The sequence below is a fragment of the Gymnoscopelus microlampas genome (assembly GCF_963454915.1).
Source record: "Gymnoscopelus microlampas genome assembly, chromosome: 7".
In the NCBI taxonomy this organism is placed as follows: Eukaryota; Metazoa; Chordata; class Actinopteri; order Myctophiformes; family Myctophidae; genus Gymnoscopelus; species Gymnoscopelus microlampas.
In genome coordinates, this window is record NC_139944.1 from 26,578,782 (window position 1) to 26,599,483 (window position 20,702).

Sequence of the window (20,702 nt, forward strand, 5' to 3'; positions counted from 1 at the left end):
ACGTAGACTGTATCCCTCTCTGGTTAGCAGTTTAGCTGTTTACAACAATCCAAACATGATACTTAACGAACACTGATACATTCCATCAACTGGCGGAAATGTGCTTATACAGTGTTTTCCTACAGTTTGGCTTGATGAAAAGGGAAGTGATTGATAAACAACACTGACCACCCCCGAAGAATCAGCAAGAAAATCTTTCAATGATCATCATCATCATCAACATCACATATTAATTTTTAGAGGGACCGATATGGCACTGAGAGAGTTAAAAGTTTGCCTTCTTGGGGTAAGTTAGGGTTGTTTTTGATCAGCCACTGGCTGCTCACTGTGATCTGTTCCATGTTTGTTTTGAGTGAAAGGCTTTCACATTTATTATACAGGCTACAGCTAGGGCTTTCACTGAAAGTCCCCCCAGCTGTAGCTGTAGCCTGTATAATCGAACCCCCATGTGAAGCTACTATGCTGCTCTTCCTTAAAGATGCTATACTTACTTAACTGTATTATTTACTTTCATGAGATGAATGTGATGGCCTTCTGAACTAGTGGCTGACAACAAGGTACACAATAATGTCTCCAGAAACGTTATTGATCTTGTCCAGCCAATACTTTTATCAGTTATCGGTTATTAGTCAATAATTAGAATGAGGTAAGTTAGGATTGTTGTTGATCAGTCACTGCTCACTGTTTGTTTTGAGTGAAAGAAAGCCCCCCCAACTGGAGCCTGTATAATCGAACCCCCATGTGAAGCTAGGCTGCTCTTCCTTAAAGATGCTATATACTGACCAGTGATGGAAGAAAGTACTCACATGTTTTACTTAAAGGTAGGGTAAGTGATATTTTTTGGTTAAAACAAAAAGTATTTTGTTAAAAGGTTGTTCAGTAACAGATGTCTCCCTGTCTCTCCAGCTCTTTAATAAACAGAAAATAAATTTTTCGGTAGGTGTCAAAATCTCAGCCAATCAGGAGAAAGTACCCATTTTTAAGCTTAATTTGTATAGTATTCCAGTTCCAATTTTGTCTGCTCATTTCTTAGTGTCATCACTTCCAATTTCACTTGTTTAATCTGTATCCTGATTGAGTTCTCTGTCCTGATTGGATAAAATTGGAAATGAAACTGAAACGAAAATGCATTTTCTGTTTAATAAAGAGGTGGAGAGACAAGGAGACTCCTAATACTGAACAAACACTCTATAGCAATGAGTACTATCACAATATAGTCGCTATTTAACACTTATTTTAACCAAAGAAAATCACTTACCCTACCTTTAAGTAAACGTATCAATACCCTATTGTAGTCCGGGTATTAACTAATAAATGTTCTCGGGTAAAATTACAAAAGTATTGTCATCAAAATATACTGTAAGTGCCAAAAGTGAAAGTGCTCATTATGCAGAAGGTCCCATTTAACAAGTTTTCAAATGTATAAAAATCCTTTGAAAATAGCAGATCTACAAGCTCACATTGTAGATCGGATATTTTCAAATTGCTAAAGTATATAGATCTGAAGTGGTTTCGTAGTAATAATCACAATCTACTAAGTAACTACGGTAGTAACTGAAGTTTTCAAGTAATTGTAGTGGAGTAAAAAGTACAATATCTGCCTTTGAGTACAGTACAGTACTTGAGTTGAAATTTACTTAGTTACTTTCCACCACTGATACTGACTTTACTGTATTAACTTACATGAGATGAATGTGATGGCCTTCTGAACTAGTGGGTGACAACAAGGCACACAATACTGTCTCCAGAAACGTTATTGATCTTGTCCAGCCAATACTTTTATCAGTTATAGGTTATTAGCCAATAATTAGAATGATGATATCCCTTCACTTACATGGGACGCAAAGGCTCCAGCTAATTCAGCAACAGCAGCATCACAATAACCTAGGAGTAACTTCTCCATAGCCTCTCAGTTTATACAGTTTTAGTTTTATGGTGGATGATGGAGGGAACACAGTTCATCATCCACCATAAAACAAAAACTGTAGCAAAGTGTGAGCCTTTCCTAAGGTAATTTGCTTGCTCTTTACCGTTCTCTGTATTAACAGTTTGTAGGAAGATGGGAAGAATAATCCACACATTTCTGAATCTTCTGTCTAACATGATCCCAGAGAATGTGTTATTCCCACAATAAGACCATCTGCATTGTTGCAATCACATTCCAGGACTGAACAGTGCTGGGTCTTATTTATGGCCAGATTAGGTAAGCATGATTTCTAATTATTTCTCTTCAGGACACTGGGGTTGGAAAATCAAGTATTGTTTGGAGATTTGTAGAGGACAGCTTTGACCCAAATATCAACCCTACAATTGGGTAAGTTGAAGTTCCTGCTGTTGTTCACTTGAGAACCCTGGTCTATACTCTGCTTCATTCTTGTGAGTTTCTCGTCAGCTTTTTTCAGTTCTTTAAAAAAAAAATACAGTATATACAAAATACTAGTGGTAAAACCTTCTTAGGACAGTGGTTCTCAAACCTTTTCATGTCAAGGACCCCCAAATGAATGCATTTGTCCTTAGACCCCCATCAGAAAATATTTTGTGCCAGGGACCCCCATACAAGATTTCTGTTGTTAAAATGACCCCCATACAAGATTTGCGTTGTTAAAATGTTTACATTTCTTTTTCACTTCTTTTTTTTTTTCAAGATAGTTTGAAAATAGCTGATCTACAAGCTCACCAACGCGTGGTATCGACACGTGGGAGCTTGTAGATCGACTATTTTCAAATTGCTGATGTATATACCGGTAGTGTTAAAGTGGTTAAACTCACGCTATGCTAACTAATTTAGCTTCCCTGGACCCCACTTTGAGAACCACTGCCTGAGGATACAGATATCAGATTCAATCTGTGTCCACTACAGCCTACGGTATCTATTTATATGAGTGTTTATCTTGTAGGGCATCCTTCATGACCAAGACAGTGCAATACCAAAATGAACTGCACAAGTTCCTGATCTGGGATACAGCAGGGCAAGAGCGGGTCAGTAATATATATTTCAATACATTTCTGATACATTTTCTTTTCTTTTGAGGAAGTGATTATAAAACTTGACATTAAAGAGCTAGCATAACCATAATGGCACAACTGGCTCTATACTGTTGCATTAATATGGTTTGTGCTGAAATCCTTCAATATGCTCACATTCGACTGCTTTGTTTTTAAGGTCAGGTAGGTGCTTACATTTGCAACTAAGTGCTGGTTAGTCCTCCTTAGATTGGTTAATGCTCATGTCTAAAATAAAACATAGGACTGGGTACAGAGTACCGACCTATGAGACTTTTATGGCACAGAACAAATTGCTTCGATATGGTCAAGTATCAAAAAATGCCATGTCAGTACATTTCTGTGTATGATTGATTGACTCGCTATGCGGCTCAGTGGATGTGCACTTTGTGCTAACATTACTGAGTTAGCTCGGGCCGCTAAAGATTTATATCGTCATGTTATTTTATTTTAGTTAGAATGCATTGGTATCAGATCAAATTGGTATAGAAAAGTCCTAAAGATAGACCATGCCACCATGGCTTTATTTCTAGATTTCGTGTTTGAATTGTTTATAATTCTAATGTTATTCAAAAGTTTCAGAATGTACCTGATTTATTGAGTCTGTGTTGGCTGTACGTCAATGCATAGTTAATAAGTAATACATGTATTAACATTCCTATGTTCTCAGGGTCCTATCTTCCAGCTTTATACGCACATAACAGAGCATGCCATCTCTGTATTCACTTAATATATGACTGTCTGACATGTGTCACTGTCATATAGCTCTCAATGTAATAGGTATACAATTGAGGGAACTTATTAAAGGTCATTCTTCCATAGGTGAAAACTAGCTTAGTATACACAGTACATGTTTTTGAATCTAACTCTCGCACATCTGTCTTCTCACTATTATAAAAACATGACGTCATGACTTAAGTATCTAATTTAAGCTAGCTTGTTTTTGCCTCCTGCATGCTAGTTTTGTTTATTTTGTATGCATTATCTTTAGTTGAGTTTGAACACCTTTTTCCATTTTCTATTTTAAGATGTGACTGACATTTCACTGCTGAAATGTAATAATATCAATGCAGTTATATTGTCAGTAACTAAATTACAGTACCATGCACATACTTTCATGTGGCAGGGGTGATCAAATAATCAAAAATAGGATAGAATTGTTGGTTTTTCATTGTATGGCATGCAGCAATAAAACATTATGGTTTGCTCTGTGGATCAAACCCAACCCGAAACAAGAGTTTCAGTCAAGTTTACGTAAAATTGTATCAACAGAACCGCCCAGACTCTTTAATAATTTGGTCCCCACTCCTTTGGGGTGTTTTTGTCACTGTATATTTGCACATAAGTGAAATGTGTTGTCTGCATTCACCCATCCTAACTATTAGGAACAGTGAGAGCTGTTAATACAGCATTTGAATAGCATACTTAAATTAAGTAAGTAAGCTATTTGGGGAGCATTTAGGGGTTAATTGTCTTGCTTAGGGACACTTTGACATTTAACTCATTCACTGCCAGAATTATTTCTGGCCGCGTTTGAACACTGCCATATTTTTCATTGAAAAAAGTACTCAGGAGCCGAGATACAGAATTTTTAAGTTTTAAGTTAACAAGGAAGTGGATGGGAGTCTATATCTTCGAAAAATCATATCTCCTTGGTCTTTGGGTCAAAAAAAAAAAAAAATTTAAAAAAATATTTTTAATTTTTAATTTTTTTTAAAAAGTCGTTTTAGTCGTTCTTGGCAGGCATGGCTTATGGACAGAAGTCGTTTTAGTCGTTCTAGGCAGTATATGAGTTAATATCATACTCTATACTGGGGCCAGGGCTCAAACTCGGGATCTTCTGTTTCAAAGACCCACTGAGCTATGCGGCTGTGGTTCAGGAGGTATTGTGGTCGCCCAACACTCTCTGCTGATAGGTGCCGCCCCAGCCCATAGGATTACGTGCAGTAACAAATATCGCCGGCTTCCTTCCCCCGAACACTGGCCAATTGTGTTCGTATAGACGCCTGACAAAGCCGGATGCACCACGGTGGATTCAAACCCACAACCTCCATGGTGGTTGGCAGGCACTTTAGCACTGCCCCACCCGAGTGCCATTGGGAACCAGAAATGTCAATCCCCAGCTCCTCCTGGCTTAGTGCCTAACATGTTCTTGAGCATGATACTGAACCCCAACTGCTCCCCGGGTGTGCTTTTACAGTTGCCCACTGCTCCTAATAGTTAGTCTGGTTTAAATACAAATTCTGGTTATGTGCAAATCTACTTGGCCAATACCCCAACAACAACTAAAGGGGACACATTTATTATTATTATTTTATTACTTAGGATCCTTGGAACATAGGTAATGTAAAGTATACCGTAGTCAATTCGCTAAACATGCTAGACCACCTGTATGGTCCTTTAAGAAAAGTGAGAGCGTCATATAACATGCTCTCACATAACATGGGCTAAGATTTGTTGGCATAGTAATATTGCCATAGCTATATCCAGAGAGAGGTGTGGCTTGTGAGTTGGATAGTACATTCATTGGGTGAAGAGGTCCTGGAAAGAAATGTCCATTCACCTTGAAAGTACTTTAAAGTGTGTTTGAGTTGGACTTTTGAAAACCTCTATAAACCATGTATTGTAATTAGTTGATAAGTAGTGGTGTAATAAGGTGTTATAAGGTGCTTGCTCATGGTTGAAAGGTATTCTGCTCCTTCCAATTCCTTGGTTCTTAGAATGGGACAAAAGTACTATTAATTGATTAATGAACTGACTCAGTCTGGGGGAAAGCATTAGTTGCTGCAGTAATACATCATTTCTGATAGGGGGCAGTATTTAACTTTCTATAGGTCGAAGTTAATGATAGCCCACTCTTTAGTGCTTTCACTTTAGGCCCATTTTCCACTGCTTGAATGGGAGAGAATGGTGTGATGAGTTTAGTCTAGCTCAGTCAGGGTTGTCTGTTTAATCTTGCAGATGGTATCATTGTCATGATTATGTCTCTTTTGCTATTTAGCTCTCTCTTGTGTCCTCTCTTTGCCTTTGTCTTATCTGACTGTCTGTCCATCCATCCATCCGTGCATCTCCGTGTTCACATACATGCATGTTAGGACTGGTAACAACTTGCGACACTAGCACCCAGATACACTGTGTCTTTCCATTTAGTTGAAACAGACTGCAACACTGTGGATGCTCCAAATCAATTCCACAACTTTCTTTCTTTAGATGGGGGTATTGATTGGGAGCATCCATCCACAATGCTGCGAATCTGTTTCCATATGGACTAGCTTTCTTTGACTCAGCAGCACCTGGAAAAAAAGGTGCATGTGTAGCCTATACTCTGATTACTTCACAGTATGTTATCCGTTTTCATGCATGCTGTGCTGTGAATTCCTTAAGTGGAGGCGTTTGTCAGCAGTCAGAACACGATAGTCAGTCAGTATTGAGATACTTGACACGTAATCAACACCACTGTTTGCCTACGACGTTATTATATGATGCGAAATAGAAATGCCTTGTAGACCACACAAGGAGAGTGTATGAAATATACACTTTCATTTTATACCGGATTTGAGAAAAACTATATGAGGCTATGATGAGTCTTGGTATGTTATCACATCAGCAGTTCCGCCTGTGCAGACAAGACCCAGACCTAGACAGGAGGAAAAGGGAACCGTTTTCTCTTTTGACTCAGCTGGACATCCCACATCCTACATTTCACTGACTGTATGAACAAGCATTAGTTCCCTTTCCCCTTTTATTTCCCCTTTCCCTTTATTTTCCAGATGCAGTCCTCTGCTTTTAACAATGGTTTCATTCCCTGTCACTGTGTCCCCCGCTGAAGGGTGAGACAAAACAACCACTTGTATGTTTTGTCCTCATCCTCCTTTTGCTCTACTGTGCCACGGCTTTACACATATTAAGTGAAGCTCCGTTTAAGATAAGAAGAGAGGATGAAACCTGAGCTGTCTCAGATCAGTGGTCCCTGCGGCTGCCATGTCCTATCTGCAAGTCCCTGTGTCAAAGTGGACATTCTCTCTTGTTTCGTTGCCTAAGCACTTGGTCACTTCTTGCTCTCTCTCTTTTCTGCTGAGTTATTTCTTTCAGTTTCATACTAACTCTTCATTTAAGATTCCTTCCCTGCCTGATTTGATTTCCATTCCCACTGTTCTTTTCCTCTCTCCATGTGGCCTTCACTCGCCTAGTTTAACAAGTGGCTCGCAGCTGTGACTGAAAAAGTATAGATACATTCTGCTGTTTTGGGTATTTTTTTCATTGCTTTTTTTCATAGCCTTTCATTGCTGTTTTTTAACCTTGATTGAGCCTTTGCTTATCAAAGCCTGTTGAGTTGAGAGAGCAAGTAGCACTGAGCCAGCCAATGCACATGGAAGGAAAGGCACAGGAAGAGAGCTCTGTGATTTCCACAGTCCACAACCTCCCAACCCCCCAATCCACCCCCAGACCATATGGGACCTCAGTGGTACATCTCAGCTCCGCTGTCAACACTTTATCTGGGCCTTCTTTCCTCTCTTGACCATTCCTCGTCATAGAAAACAAGCAAGGCGAACTTGCATCCCCTGGCATGGAAGGGCTTCTTTCATTGAGTGCCAGACTCCTGGTTTCAGTAATTAATCAGCATGCACTGGGTAGCGTTAGAGCTGTTTTCAGGGCTGCCGTGTGGCCAGATGTCTGGTCTGGCCTCGCTGTGAAATGCTCCCTGGGTGAAGGCGGAGAGAGACCACACAGGACTGGCTGTAGCGTAGCGTAGCTTAGCTGCAGCACCGGCACTAGCCAGCGAGACAGACAGCATTCTCTTCACTGCCTCTGCCAAATATCCAGAGTTGGACTCAGCTCGGTGGACTCAGGGCCAGTAACAACTATAATTATGTGGAATGTGTGCTTTCCTGAGGTAACTGTGTCACTCTAAGATGGATCATTTATTCCTTCTTATTGTAAGGGAAAATGAAATTGGCGGGAAAGGCAGGGTCATTCCATGTGAGCTGAACTTTTTGGAGATTAAACATGCTTGTTTTAAGATTAATTTCATTTATTAATAATTTACACATCAACGTTTTAGCAAATTAATGTAATGTACTTTACAGTTCAATCATATCAAATGGGGGGGGGGTTGGTCTTGAATGCAATGACATAAAACAAAGACAGTTTTGGGGAAAAGGTTGCTCCAAAGTTGGCCTTACTTCCTATTTTGGTTTAAAGTTTCTTGCTAGGTCTACACAGCAAAATTCTGAATTCTCAACACGATTTAGGCCAACTCTATGGTCCATTTTTACACTTTCAGAGTTAAATTAACACTCTGGATTTTACTGTGTAGAGCTGTCTTCTGTTAGTTTGGGGATGTCATTAAGGCCTGTCTATTGACAAATTCGGCCAAGTCAGATGCTGTTACATCTGTGAGCTGTTTCAACTGTTGGATGTTGACCCAGCCTCATCTTACAACCATTAGTGGTCCAAAATGGAGTTTGCCATGCTCTACATGAGAATAACCTAAATTCCGTTTGAAATATTATGATAATAGGCTAATTGTTGAATGTGAGGTCTTACTAAGCATTGGAAAATATTTGACATGGAAATGCCAAGACGTGGCAAACATCAGAATCCCCGTTGCCCCATCCCCTCTTCCAACTATGGATTTGGAAATTATGCGCAGATTGTTTTGATTATACAGGGCTTTGTGATGTATTGGGCTAAGACCAAATGTACAGTCGTCCATAAATATCAAAATGCTAAGTGTCTTTGACACATTCTGCTCATCTTTCTCCTGATGGCTAACACATGTGTGAGTTCTTGGTGGAAAGGCTTGCCATACCCCATTTAAATAAAGCCCACTTGGCTTAAGGGCTCGGAACATGGGGCCTTTTGGTTTCTTAACGTCATGCTTTGGTTTCTTTGTTGCTTACTTTTACGCTCTGTTTCAAGTCAGTGTTTTATATAATAATTTGGTTTGATGAAGCACCCAGTGATGTTGTCACCATAGTGACCATACTTGATGTTTTACTATGTGACAGACTATTTATAGCATATTGAAACGTGATGCTTTATGGCAGTATTGTTGTACCATAATGCTATTTGGATAACCTTCTTTTTCTCCATGCATGTCAAAGTACAAATATTTGGGAGGACGTCCAGATAAATAGTCTTCAAAGTGAAGCCGAGCATTGGCTATTAAGTTCTAAAGTCTCGGTCTCTGCTGTTATTTTAAATGTAATGTACAGTTTCACATGGACTAAAGCTAATAAGCAGACCTTATGTCGCCTCGCCTCAGTCAGTTTAGAGGACCTGGTCTAGTCAGAGATAAAACTTTGTCGGAGGGTTTAGATGGCCAGTCTCCTCTTGGTCCAGCAGACAGCCCCCTTTCTTTGAAGAATGACTATAGGACATTACTCACCATTATTTATCTCATCCTTAATCTTCCTTTGTCTTCCCATAGTTTCGTGCTCTGGCGCCAATGTACTACAGAGGCTCTGCGGCAGCCATCATTGTTTATGACATCACTAAAGAGGTACAGTCACCCACACAACAGCCTCTTACTCTCACCGGTCCATTAGTATAGGGCTGTGAGTGACTAACAATTATTTTCAATTAATTAATCTGTTAATTCAGTTCATTTAAACCATAAAACTATGTCAACTAAATAGTCAGGTTCACTATGTGTTCTTGTTCAAAATTTGTGGAGATTAGCAAAACAATACTTTATTTTTATCTTCAGAACATGGGGAATCCAAAAATCTATGTTTGCATTTGCACAGACACCTGCATGTCCGCCATATTGGACGTTCAAAATGGCCGCCATAAAATACATAATTTGTGATATCTTGGCTTCTAAACAACATAGAAAGTTAATTAAATATACTAATCCAATGTTTTCTGGGTCAAGGAATCCAATAGAGACCTAAAGGATTGTGCACAGGGACTTGCAGTAGCGCCACATAGGGGATGGCCAGTGAAATTCAGGTTTACTATGTTAAAAAATATATTTTCGTTAAAAAGTTTGGATTAGAAAAATATACACTTTTGGAATCTTCAGAGCATGAGGAATCCAAAAATCCTTGTTTGCATTTGCACAGATACCTGCATGGCCTAAAATATATAGCATAATTTGTGCTATCTTGGATTCTAGACAACCAACCTTAGTTAATATGTTTCCAGGTCAAGGAGTCCAATAAAGACCTCAATGTAGTTATTATATAAAAGCAAGAAAACAAATGTAAATGGAAAATATAGTCTTTATATTTGTGTAATATCAACACATCATTGACTTTATTACACCACAGGTTTACAAATGTAAAGAAATGGGTGAAAAACTCCATTGTGTCTGTTGTTTTCAAAGAGAAGAAAAGAAAAGAAGAGGGCGGGGAGAGCAAGGAGAACAATCTATCAGTAATAGAAAACATGTCAAGGATATACAAATGGCATAAACCAACAGATACAGTATGTACATGAGATTAGACATAAGGTGCAAGGTGGTGACACTTTGGTAGGTCTACACTAGCAGCAGATATATACATGAGATTACACATTAACTTGCAAAAACAGTATTGACAAGTTATAAGATTGAACTATATACAATAATATCATCTATCATTCTTTTACGGCCCTTCATCACTGTTAGGAGGGTCATTTTCAGCATTACAGTCTGCGTCGTTTTCTCAGTCACTTCCAAACAAAGTTCTGTGCAAGTTGTGTCTCCTGCATGAACATCTCTGGGTTGTACAATGGGTTTTGCACTGACATCTGACCAACTCTACAATGGCCTGTGGTGCAGGAGGAACCTTTGTGGTAGTAGGTAGTATCTCACCATGGCTCCATGTTTGAGTGGGTCAAAAAGACTCTGCCACGTCACAGTGGCTTGGCACCACACCCTACTTTGATCATGCACACGTTCAATGTTCTCCTCAAGGGCACCAACGGTAGGAGGCAACTTGCTGCTTTATGCCAGATGTTTGCAAAACAGATACCACCTTAGGTCAGGAATGTTTGTTATATGGATGCCCCTTGGGCAGTACATCATACAAAGTTGGCCAATGCATCATTCACCTCCTGTGTTAGGTCGCCTTCCTCTGTTAGTTTCTGTTAGTGGTCAGATGTCAGTGCAAAACCCATTGGACAACCCAGAGAAGGTCATGCAGGGGACACAACTTTGTTTGCACAGAACTTTGTTTGTGTGGAAGTGACTGCGAAAACGACACAGACTGTCTGTAATGCTGAAAATGACACCCCAGACAGTGATGACGAGCTGTAAAAGAATATTCCTGAATGATAGATCTAGTAGATATTGTATGTATATAGTTCAATCGTTCATACTGTTTTTGCACCTTAATGTCTAATATCATACCTGCTGCTAATGTAGACCTACCAAAGTGTCACCACCTTGCACCTTGTGGCTGTTTTCCCCCTAATTTTTATTGCTCGATTCTGTAACCCCTTTTTCACCCGGTGCCAATTAGCTAAGTGATCCTGGGCACTACACTCCCCCCACCAGCCTAGGGAGGCCAAGGCCGAGCTCATGCCTCCTTCAATGCATGAGAGCCAACTGACCTTCTTGTCACCTGACAGGGGGGAGTTTCCCTGGTTGGACGTAGCGTGTGGAAGGAACACGTTATTCCAACCAGTTCCCTTCCCCTCCATCAGGCGCCCCGGCTGACCAGGGGGAGGAAGTATAGTGACCTGATACTACATGTTTTTGTGAGGGTATTAACTACCCTAGGAGACACGGGAGAACATGCAAACTCCACACAGAGTAGGCCATTTCGCCTTATGTCTAACCTCATGTACATACTGTATCTGTTGGTTTACGCCACTTGTATATCCTTGACATGTGTTCTATTAGTGTTAGATCTCCTTGCTCTCCCTGACCCCCCTTCTTCTTTTCTTTTCTTCTCTTTGAAAACAACAGAAACAAAGGGTTTTTCCGCCCATTTCTTTACACCTGTAAACCTGTAAAGTCAATGATGTGTTGATACTACACAACTATAAACACTATGTTTTACATTTACATTTGTTTTCTTGCTTTTCTATAATCCTGAGAACTACATTGAGGTCTGTATTGGACTCCTTGACCTGGAAAATATATTTAATTAAGGTTGGTTGTCTAGAATCCAACGTAGCACAAATTAGACTATATATTTTATGTGGTCCATATTGAACATGCAATATGGCGGCCATGCAGGTATGCAAATGCAAACAAGGATTTTTGGATTCCCCATGCTCGGAAGATTCCAAAAGTGTTATAGTTTTGCTAATCAAAAATTCGTAACAAAAGTATATTTTCTAACATAGTCAACCTGCATTTCCATGGTCATCCCCTAGGGGGCGCTGCTGCAAGTCCCTGTGCACTATCCTTTAGGTCTCTATTGGATTCCTTGGCCCAGAAAACATAGGATTAGCATATTTAATTAACTGTCTATGTCGTCTAGAAGCCAAGGTAGCACAAATTATATATTTTATGGCGGCCATTTTGAACGTCCAATATGGCGGACATGCAGGTGTCTGTGCAAATGCAAACATAGATTTTTGGATTCCCCATGTTCTGAAGATAAAAAAAATGTATAGTTTTGCTAATCTCCACAAATTTTGAACGAAAGTATATTGTTTTACATAGTGAACCTGACTAAAAGTGCTAAACTACAAAATGATGGTACAGTAAATGAATGCTGTTATCTGAACTCAGCAGCAGACAAAAATATAACAATTCACAGTTTGGTGGAGTTGTAAATGGCTCATCTTAGAAATATTTGATACTAAGCCAATTATTCTATCACTAAAAAGTAATTAAATACATTTGTTGTTGATCTATTAATCGTTACTTTAGTATGTCTCTTGTTTCCTAAGCACTTTATTACCTTGTTTAAAGTGCTTTATAAATAATACTAATCATCATCATTGAGTGAGATGAAAGATACAACTACATGGACTACATAGGTATTGAATTAATTGATTTCTAGTACTACTAGGCACCTGTAAATAGTTGACTGTCACAACAACACTCATTCACAGCATAAATGAATTTCCATTATCTAGAGTAATTTTGTTTTCTCAAAGCAAAAGGATCAAGTCTGGACCCTAATTAATCAAACTGTCACAAATTACTACTAAACAGAGATGTCATAGCACTCCACCTTATGGTTCAGCTAAACGAGTAATAAACCTGCATATCAGGTTTGTTATTTTTCCCTCAATCATGTTGTATGCTGACTTCCCATTCAATATTGCCTGTGACATACCATCTGTGTTACCAGGAGTCCTTCCAGACCCTGAAAAATTGGGTAAAGGAGCTGCGTCAACATGGTCCACCCAACATAGTGGTGGCTATTGCTGGCAACAAGTGTGACCTAGCTGATTCCAGGTAAACCTTCCTTGTCTATACCAGTGGTTTTCAGAAGTTTTGTGCTCAAGGCACACCAAAGGGTAAGTCAAACTCTCAAGGCACACCTGTATTCATATACGTGCAAAAAGAAATGCCATCAGTCTTATCACTCTGTAAACGTTTATATTATTGGGATTGGGAAATGAGTGTGTACTAGAGTACCCTAACCCTAACCCTAACCCTAGTAAATTAAAAAATAAGTTATACATTTGTATAGTTGTCACAAAATCCCAAGGTACATCTGTATTTGTCACACACCGCTTGGTAACCACTGGTCTGTACAATAAACAATGCTGCAGTAGAAACTGCAGTACAAAACTTAACATAACTGCACCAAATCCTCCCACACCCACATGAGGATTTTATACTAGATTTTCAGGCTGCTACGCGGCCTCTCAAACCTGAGAGCAATGCTCCGTATGCCAGTATGGCCATTTGAAGTGTTAAACACTGCTATAACACTGCTGCCGAACATCGATGCACATATTCAGGATGAGTTAACTCCAATAGATTAAACGCTGTCTAGTTGAGTTTCTCCACGTAGAGTGCAACATGATGGAGTGGGATGGTGGCAGTATATGATTGTTAATAAAAGTTTGAGTCATTGTGCTTGAAAGGTCATTACCTTACATCATCAGAAAGATATTTGATTTCCATCCAAGGAATACCACAGAAATTGAAGCAGCCCTGGAGTAAATTCCACTTCACATGCAAGAATCTGGGTTTCAATACTGATTGATATTCAATGTTATTTGAATAAGCTGTTGTGTAATATCAGCTGACAGTCTCTCACCCCACTCAGCATTTGTGGTTGAACTTGATGATTGTTATGGGGATTGTATGGCAGTAGTACTGTACTGCGAATGCCGTGGTCATTCATAGTGGACGATAAACAATACGTGCAACACCAATGGAAAGTCTCTTACAGTCTCCTTTGTTCTTCTCTCTTTCCATTTTTGTTGGTGGAAATTGATCTCGTGGTTAGCCTGTATCAACCACAAAATTGATAAATATCCCAGATAACAGTTAGTGAAGTGCTTGTGGTGGTTATATCATCCATGAAATTGGGAAATCTTCCGGTCTGTAAAAACTATATACACCGCATTGCGGTTGTATGCCTCCTGCAATTAGTTGTGTTTACATCCATGTCTGTCTAGACTCATAGAATATGTAGTGAAGACATTGAAGGAATTTAATGAAGACGTTTGTGAGGTCACAGTGACCTTGACCTTTGACCACCTTGTATTCAGTTCATCCATGAGTCCAATTGGACGGTTTGTGCCAATTGTAATTAAATTCCCTCAAGGCATCCTGAGATTTCACGTTCACAAGGTCGGGACGCACAGCCGGTTGGACAACCCGTAAACATGAAAAAATGCATAAAAACAAACATGATGGAATTACAAAACCTTATTGCAGTAGTGTAACTTTGACATTCTGTACCTTACGTGTTCCCAGGGAAGTGTCAGAGAAAGATGCCAAGGATTATGCTGATTCTATCCATGCCATCTTTGTGGAAGCCAGTGCCAAGAATGCAATTAACATCAATGAGGTCTTCATAGAGATAAGTGAGTGTACTTGTTGGTGTCAGTGACTTGTACATCTGCTGATCCCTACTGATTCTCATAGTGCCACTGAACAACAAGTTCAGCATTACTGCTATCATTTACATGGATGTCTATCTTTGCTTGAGTTACAGTAGCTTGAATGTGTGGTCTGCAATTGCTAGTAATATTCTATTATGCCATTCTTAATTTATTTAAAATGTTGGAATTCCCCCCCCCCCCCCCCCGGCATATCTATCTGTCTGTGTTTGTGCCTTTTGTCTGAATGTGTGTATGCGTACTTAATGTTGTCACAGGCCAGCGGATTCCGGTTCTAGATGCAGCGGGCGGAGCAGCAGCAAAGAGTTTTAAACTGGGACGACAGGCATCGGAATCCCGCAGAACGTGTTGCTGATGATGCCAGGCCGTCACTGTCCCAACGTGACTCCTGCCTGGCCTTGATGACCCTGTATCCCTGGCCTGCTTCACTTTATAGCTGCCGCCTGCCACAGACACTCCAACACTACCATACACACCTTCATCAGTCAGATCTGGGTGCAACGGTACCAACAATAACAACCATATGTATTATCTGAATTTTCATCACAGAAAGCAAGCACTTCAACAAAAGAAAGTGTAAACAGAAATCTGTAAATGCAATTTATGTATTAATGAATTGATACATGGCCGATATCGATTTAATCGGCAGCTGTTTGATTTGAAAGTAACGGCACAGTGTTTCCTAGGATTTAGACCCAAATGCTGGCATTAACATGCTATTTATTTGTGTCAAAGTATATGTAATATTGCCCTCCCAGAATCAGAGAATCCTGTCCTCCAATATACCCACACATTACTACTCTGTATATCAGTAGAAAGCAGTAAGGCACCATCTCCCCATTCCCCTGGAGACTCAGAAAGCAAGTGGGCACCAATATCTGCACTGTCTACTGAATCCTGGTGTTGCTGGCCGAAAATAGCTGATATCCACGCTCACAACGTGTCGTGGATGCAACACATTGTGAGCTAGTAGATATGTGTCCTCCTTGCCAAACCATTTATAACTAAGTTATTGCCTTATTGAATTATTCTGTCCTCTGATAAGGAGCTCTGCCTCAAACATGCTGTTTTCCACCCAATCTTCTTGAAGGATCCCGTTCTATCCTGAATTCCTGATTTGAAGAGCACTTTGATGTTATGCCTTTGTTGTCACCTTTTCATTCCACTTGCACATTTATTTTGATTGTCATCTGTCACGATCACTAATGAGGTTGAGAAGGATGGTTGCCTGGTTGAATTATTAAGGAGGAAGATTCCCATAATGATGTAACACCTCATTATCTATGAAAACAAGTCAAAGACCAAATAGGTGCTCTGACAGAAACAAATGAAAGATTATGTGCGCATGGGAACCTTTTTTCTTTCATCGTAAATGGCTTGTATAGTACCCAATGCCACAAAGTACAGGACAGCTGTATGCATGCTATTCCTCTGTTGGACTTGTAAATAACATTTTAGCTGTCATTGTCAGCAAAAACAGAGAAATAGTCTTGCAAAGTTACATCTGTTGCATCAGCATCTGCCGGTACTAATACTGTAGATTTGTCCATATAATGATAACAAGAACAGCAGTCGTCACATGATACCGTTCCTAAGCACTCGCATGTTTTCCAGACCGCAATTTTTTTTACATTTGAAAAAATATGAGCCAAGACCTAGAATTCTTTCTATGATTTGCCCCACCATGCTCAGAGAATATTATGCCAGCTGTGTACAGTATTAATTGTCCTTCAATTTTGCTGTAATCTCATTTTAACTTTGTGTTCTTTGGCAAGCTTGTCTATCATTGATCCGTTGCTGTTATTTTACAGCAGTTTTACAGGAGAAGCTGGTTTTGTGAGGTCTTGCCAAATTCTTTAATTGTCTCATAAACATTTATCATCATTTTTCTCATTTTATTCGCAGAAAACGCACACTGGCTAGCACATCCAACATAGTTTTACTACCTGGCCTATGATGAAAAGAAAGATATCTGGAAAGTGGAAACTAGATTTGTTCCAGGGAGAACTTTGACGTTATATTGAAAGGAAAACATTATGTGCTGAAACAGACATGGTTTATATGGTGATATGCTGACCCTCCGATGGTCTGGGGTCTCATTGCGGCTCTGTATTTGTTTTACTCATCCATCTGTCTTGTAGGACTGGGCAATATTTCGATCGTTCGTTATCATGATATGGGATTTAATCGTCTGGGATTTTGAATATTGTGATATGGCATAACTAAGCGTTGTCTTATCCTGGCTTGCATTACAGTAAAATGAAAACATTTTCAGAACTTACCTGACAGTTCTAGCTGATTTTCCTTTATCTGCTTAGTTATTTTATACACATTACGGATGATTATTGTATTCATCAAAAATCGTATTGTGTAAATATTTAGTGAAAACGCCAATACGCATACCAACGATATTGTCACAATATCATATTTGGTCCAACATATTTATATACGAATTTTCTGTCCATATTGCCCAGCCCTACTGTTACTCTCTCTTAACATAATCAATTAAGCTCAACTCCAAATGACCATATTTACACAGTCGCTGTTTTGCTCTTACATCATACTATTCGGGGTGGGCGGACCCAGTTATCTCTATGCACATGTATGGAAAAATATTTTCATCTTTGATTATAAAAGAAAGAAAAGCAGCTTGAAGCTCCAGTTGAAGAGGTGGCTTTCATCGCACACACAAAGTGTCTGCGTGATGTTTCGAGCTACATGCTCTTCATCAAACAGTCTGATGAAGAGCATGTAGTGCGAAACCTCATGCATGCACTTTGTGGATGCTATAAAAGGCATGCTTTCAACTGGAGCCCAACAGTGTGCAAGCTGTTCTTTCATTGTGTTTTCTGCTCAACACCTGCCTTATTTGGGTTTGGGTGTGTGTTTTGTTCCTCATCAGGTGTCATGTTTGATTCATATGCCATAGTACATTGGTTCATTCATGACACTGTAGGCCTTCTGGACATCTTATTTTGATAATAATTTGTCTATTACCTGTCTGTTGCCTTTTTTCAAAACTGACAAGACATGAACAATATAGTCTCTATAGACTACTCAAGAATCAAGAGGGGGTTATTTGTCACTAATGCATACAGGTACTGTACAAGCAGTGATGAGAAATGTTGGTGGTACTCTCTGTGGTCTTAAATACAAACCGTTTTGTTTTTGTTTTATTTGCTTTCATGTGATTTTAATTGAAGGTGATATTGATGAGTTGTGGAAAAAAAAGCAAAGCTGCCTAATTCAGGATTTTTGTTACAGAGTGCAATAGTTGTCATTACAACAAGCAATATGTAAAATGTGACCTAAACTATGTTGACTAAAATCCCAGAAATGAATTACAGTGTAAGAAAAAAAAGACTGTTAATGCAATGTTACTTTAGGATTATACAGACATAGGTCAATGTTGACCTTCTTTGAGTAGCTACTTAGTTTTAGGACATTTTCAGTTGTTGATATTGATATAGGTGATAAAGTGAGCAATGTGATGTGGTGAACTGACTGCCTTGAAAGTCAAACAGAGGTGTTCCTTACACAGATTTGTTTGTGCATTACCCCCTTAGTACTTATGTGCATGTGATTTGGATTCACACTTCTTTCCACACTTTCCAATAGGTCAACCCATACTACAGTACCTTGCATTACTGAATCTGTGGATTCAGCTGTGCATTATATTTAAAACTTAAAAGGGAATAACTCTGGTACATTGAGGACTGCACTTTGTATTAATTGGCCCCTGTACCTAACCTAACTTTAATTGTTATAACATTTTCCAGATAAGTGGAGAGACAGCATTTATTCCAAATGATTTCTTGACTGGATTAGAAAATACATTGTCATTGGTAATATGCACTCTGTCATTATCTGTGAATTTACTTGTTAAAATGTTCTACTATATTGGTGTCAGAGTTCATGCTGTCCCTGCCTGTTATTTTAAGTTACAAGCAGATTTTTGGTGCCAATTTCATTTTGTCAAGATCATTTTATTGCACCAAACATCATTTACCTTTTTATTTTATTTTATTTTATCATTGCTGTAATATAATGATTTAACATAAGATATTACTAAATACTTTTCAAATGCCTGAATGTCGCTAGTAATGACTGATTTGTGACTATTGCCCTCATTTAGAAATTGTTTGCCAGTTTTACATGCGGGCAATCTGGAAAAATACCACATCTTGGGCTGGTCCTGTGATTGTGACAAATGTATTAATTATGTATTTTTTCATTGTATATACCATCAAATTGCACACAAATCAATGACTTATTAGCCACCAGATAACACATACAAGTATATTTTATTGGTCTACCAAGATTTAAGACCAAAGTAGACCATTGTACACTATTTGTAGTAATTCCATCCATCCGACACTATGGTTGTTGTATTTACCTTTTTATTACCTTTCATATTGATTGTAAACAATGCCTGGGGGGAAAAGGTTGTTGGCTGTGTTTTCTGAATGTCTGAAAAGGGAACTCTCAAACTGTTTACTAATAAAGATGGACAAAAAATATGTTTCTGTCTATGATATGACAAGCCTGTTGGTATGTGTCTCTAGTTAAGTCTCATTCTCTCTCAGTGGTCCAAGTGGGGAAGCATGTGCGCTAACTCACTTTGGAGATCCTGTGGCAATGTTGTTGGTACAGTAATTGGTTGTGTTGCCTCACTGGCAGCCAGCCCCCTAGCTATAAATACTGTATGACACTTGAGATATGTGTTTGAGAAGGATGGAGCGTCTCACTGCACTTTCAATAGTGCTGAGAGGGCACAAAGTTAACTTGGCAATTTCTGAACACCAGGCTCATTCACTATCCCTTTGTTAGCTTGTATGTGAATATACATATATGCATTTTTTCTTTTTACTGTATAGTACTAATTCGTGGCAGTTTGATTAATTAGGGTCCCGACTTAATCCTTTTGCTTTCAGTAAACAAAATTACTCTAAATAATGGGAATTCATTAACTGTGAATGAGTGCTGTTGTGAAAGCCTGAGCAACAGCTGCCATGGGCCTGGTACCAGAAAAGTTAAATCAATACCTACACACTGGAATTGTATTTATATAGTGTTCTATGTAGTTATATATTTCATAATGCCATAAATTCAGCTATACTACTGCTACTAATATTATTATTACTATTATTATAGGCCTATTTATAAAGCAGTTTAATCAAGCTAACAAAGTTCTTTCAATAATGCTGAATAAATAATCAATGGTGGAAAAAGTACTCCAATTATTTTACTTAAGTAAAAGTATTAATACTGCAATGTAGAAACACTCTGTTACAAGTAACAGTCTGGAATTAAAAATGTACTTGAGTAAAAGTACAACATTATTGGTATCAAAATGTACTTAAAGTACCAAAAGTAGAACGTTTTCAAATGTATAAAATGTATTAAAATCTTGGTCTCTCCTACAAATACAAGTACAAATACCTCAAAATTGTACTTAAGTACTGTACTTCCCACCACTGTAAATAATCAGTACTAGAATAAAAAACCTGGGTAACATCTATAAAATACAAAGTGCTTTGACAAATCAAACATTAAGAACATCAAACAATACTGCCTTTTTTTGGCTATTATTTTAATGTGGTTTTTTCTTTTCTTTTTTTTGCCTTATTTTTAAATTATTTGTTATTTTTCTGTAATTGGATTCTTGCTCTGTAATGCACTTTGAGCTGCATTTCATGTCATGAAAGGTGCTATACAAACGAGGT

General features: G+C 38.7%; 1 protein-coding gene across 2 annotated transcripts; it reads left to right on the forward strand.

Moving 5' to 3' along the window:
• Window positions 1–19,496, forward strand: rab22a (RAB22A, member RAS oncogene family). Of its 2 annotated transcripts, XR_014601072.1 has the most exons (8): window positions 1–286; window positions 2,235–2,314; window positions 2,898–2,979; window positions 9,437–9,508; window positions 13,245–13,351; window positions 14,831–14,940; window positions 15,234–18,446; window positions 18,501–19,496. XR_014601072.1 is itself a non-coding variant. In XM_084061325.1 (7 exons), exons 1-7 carry the CDS (start codon window positions 251–253, stop codon window positions 15,329–15,331), a joined length of 585 nt encoding a protein of 194 aa, XP_083917451.1. In that variant the 5' UTR covers window positions 1–250; the 3' UTR covers window positions 15,332–19,496. The 2 variants fall into 2 exon arrangements, 1 of the variants encoding a protein (XP_083917451.1); XM_084061325.1 differs by having other exon boundaries at window positions 15,234–19,496.
• The last annotated feature ends 1,206 nt before the right edge of the window (window positions 19,497–20,702 follow it).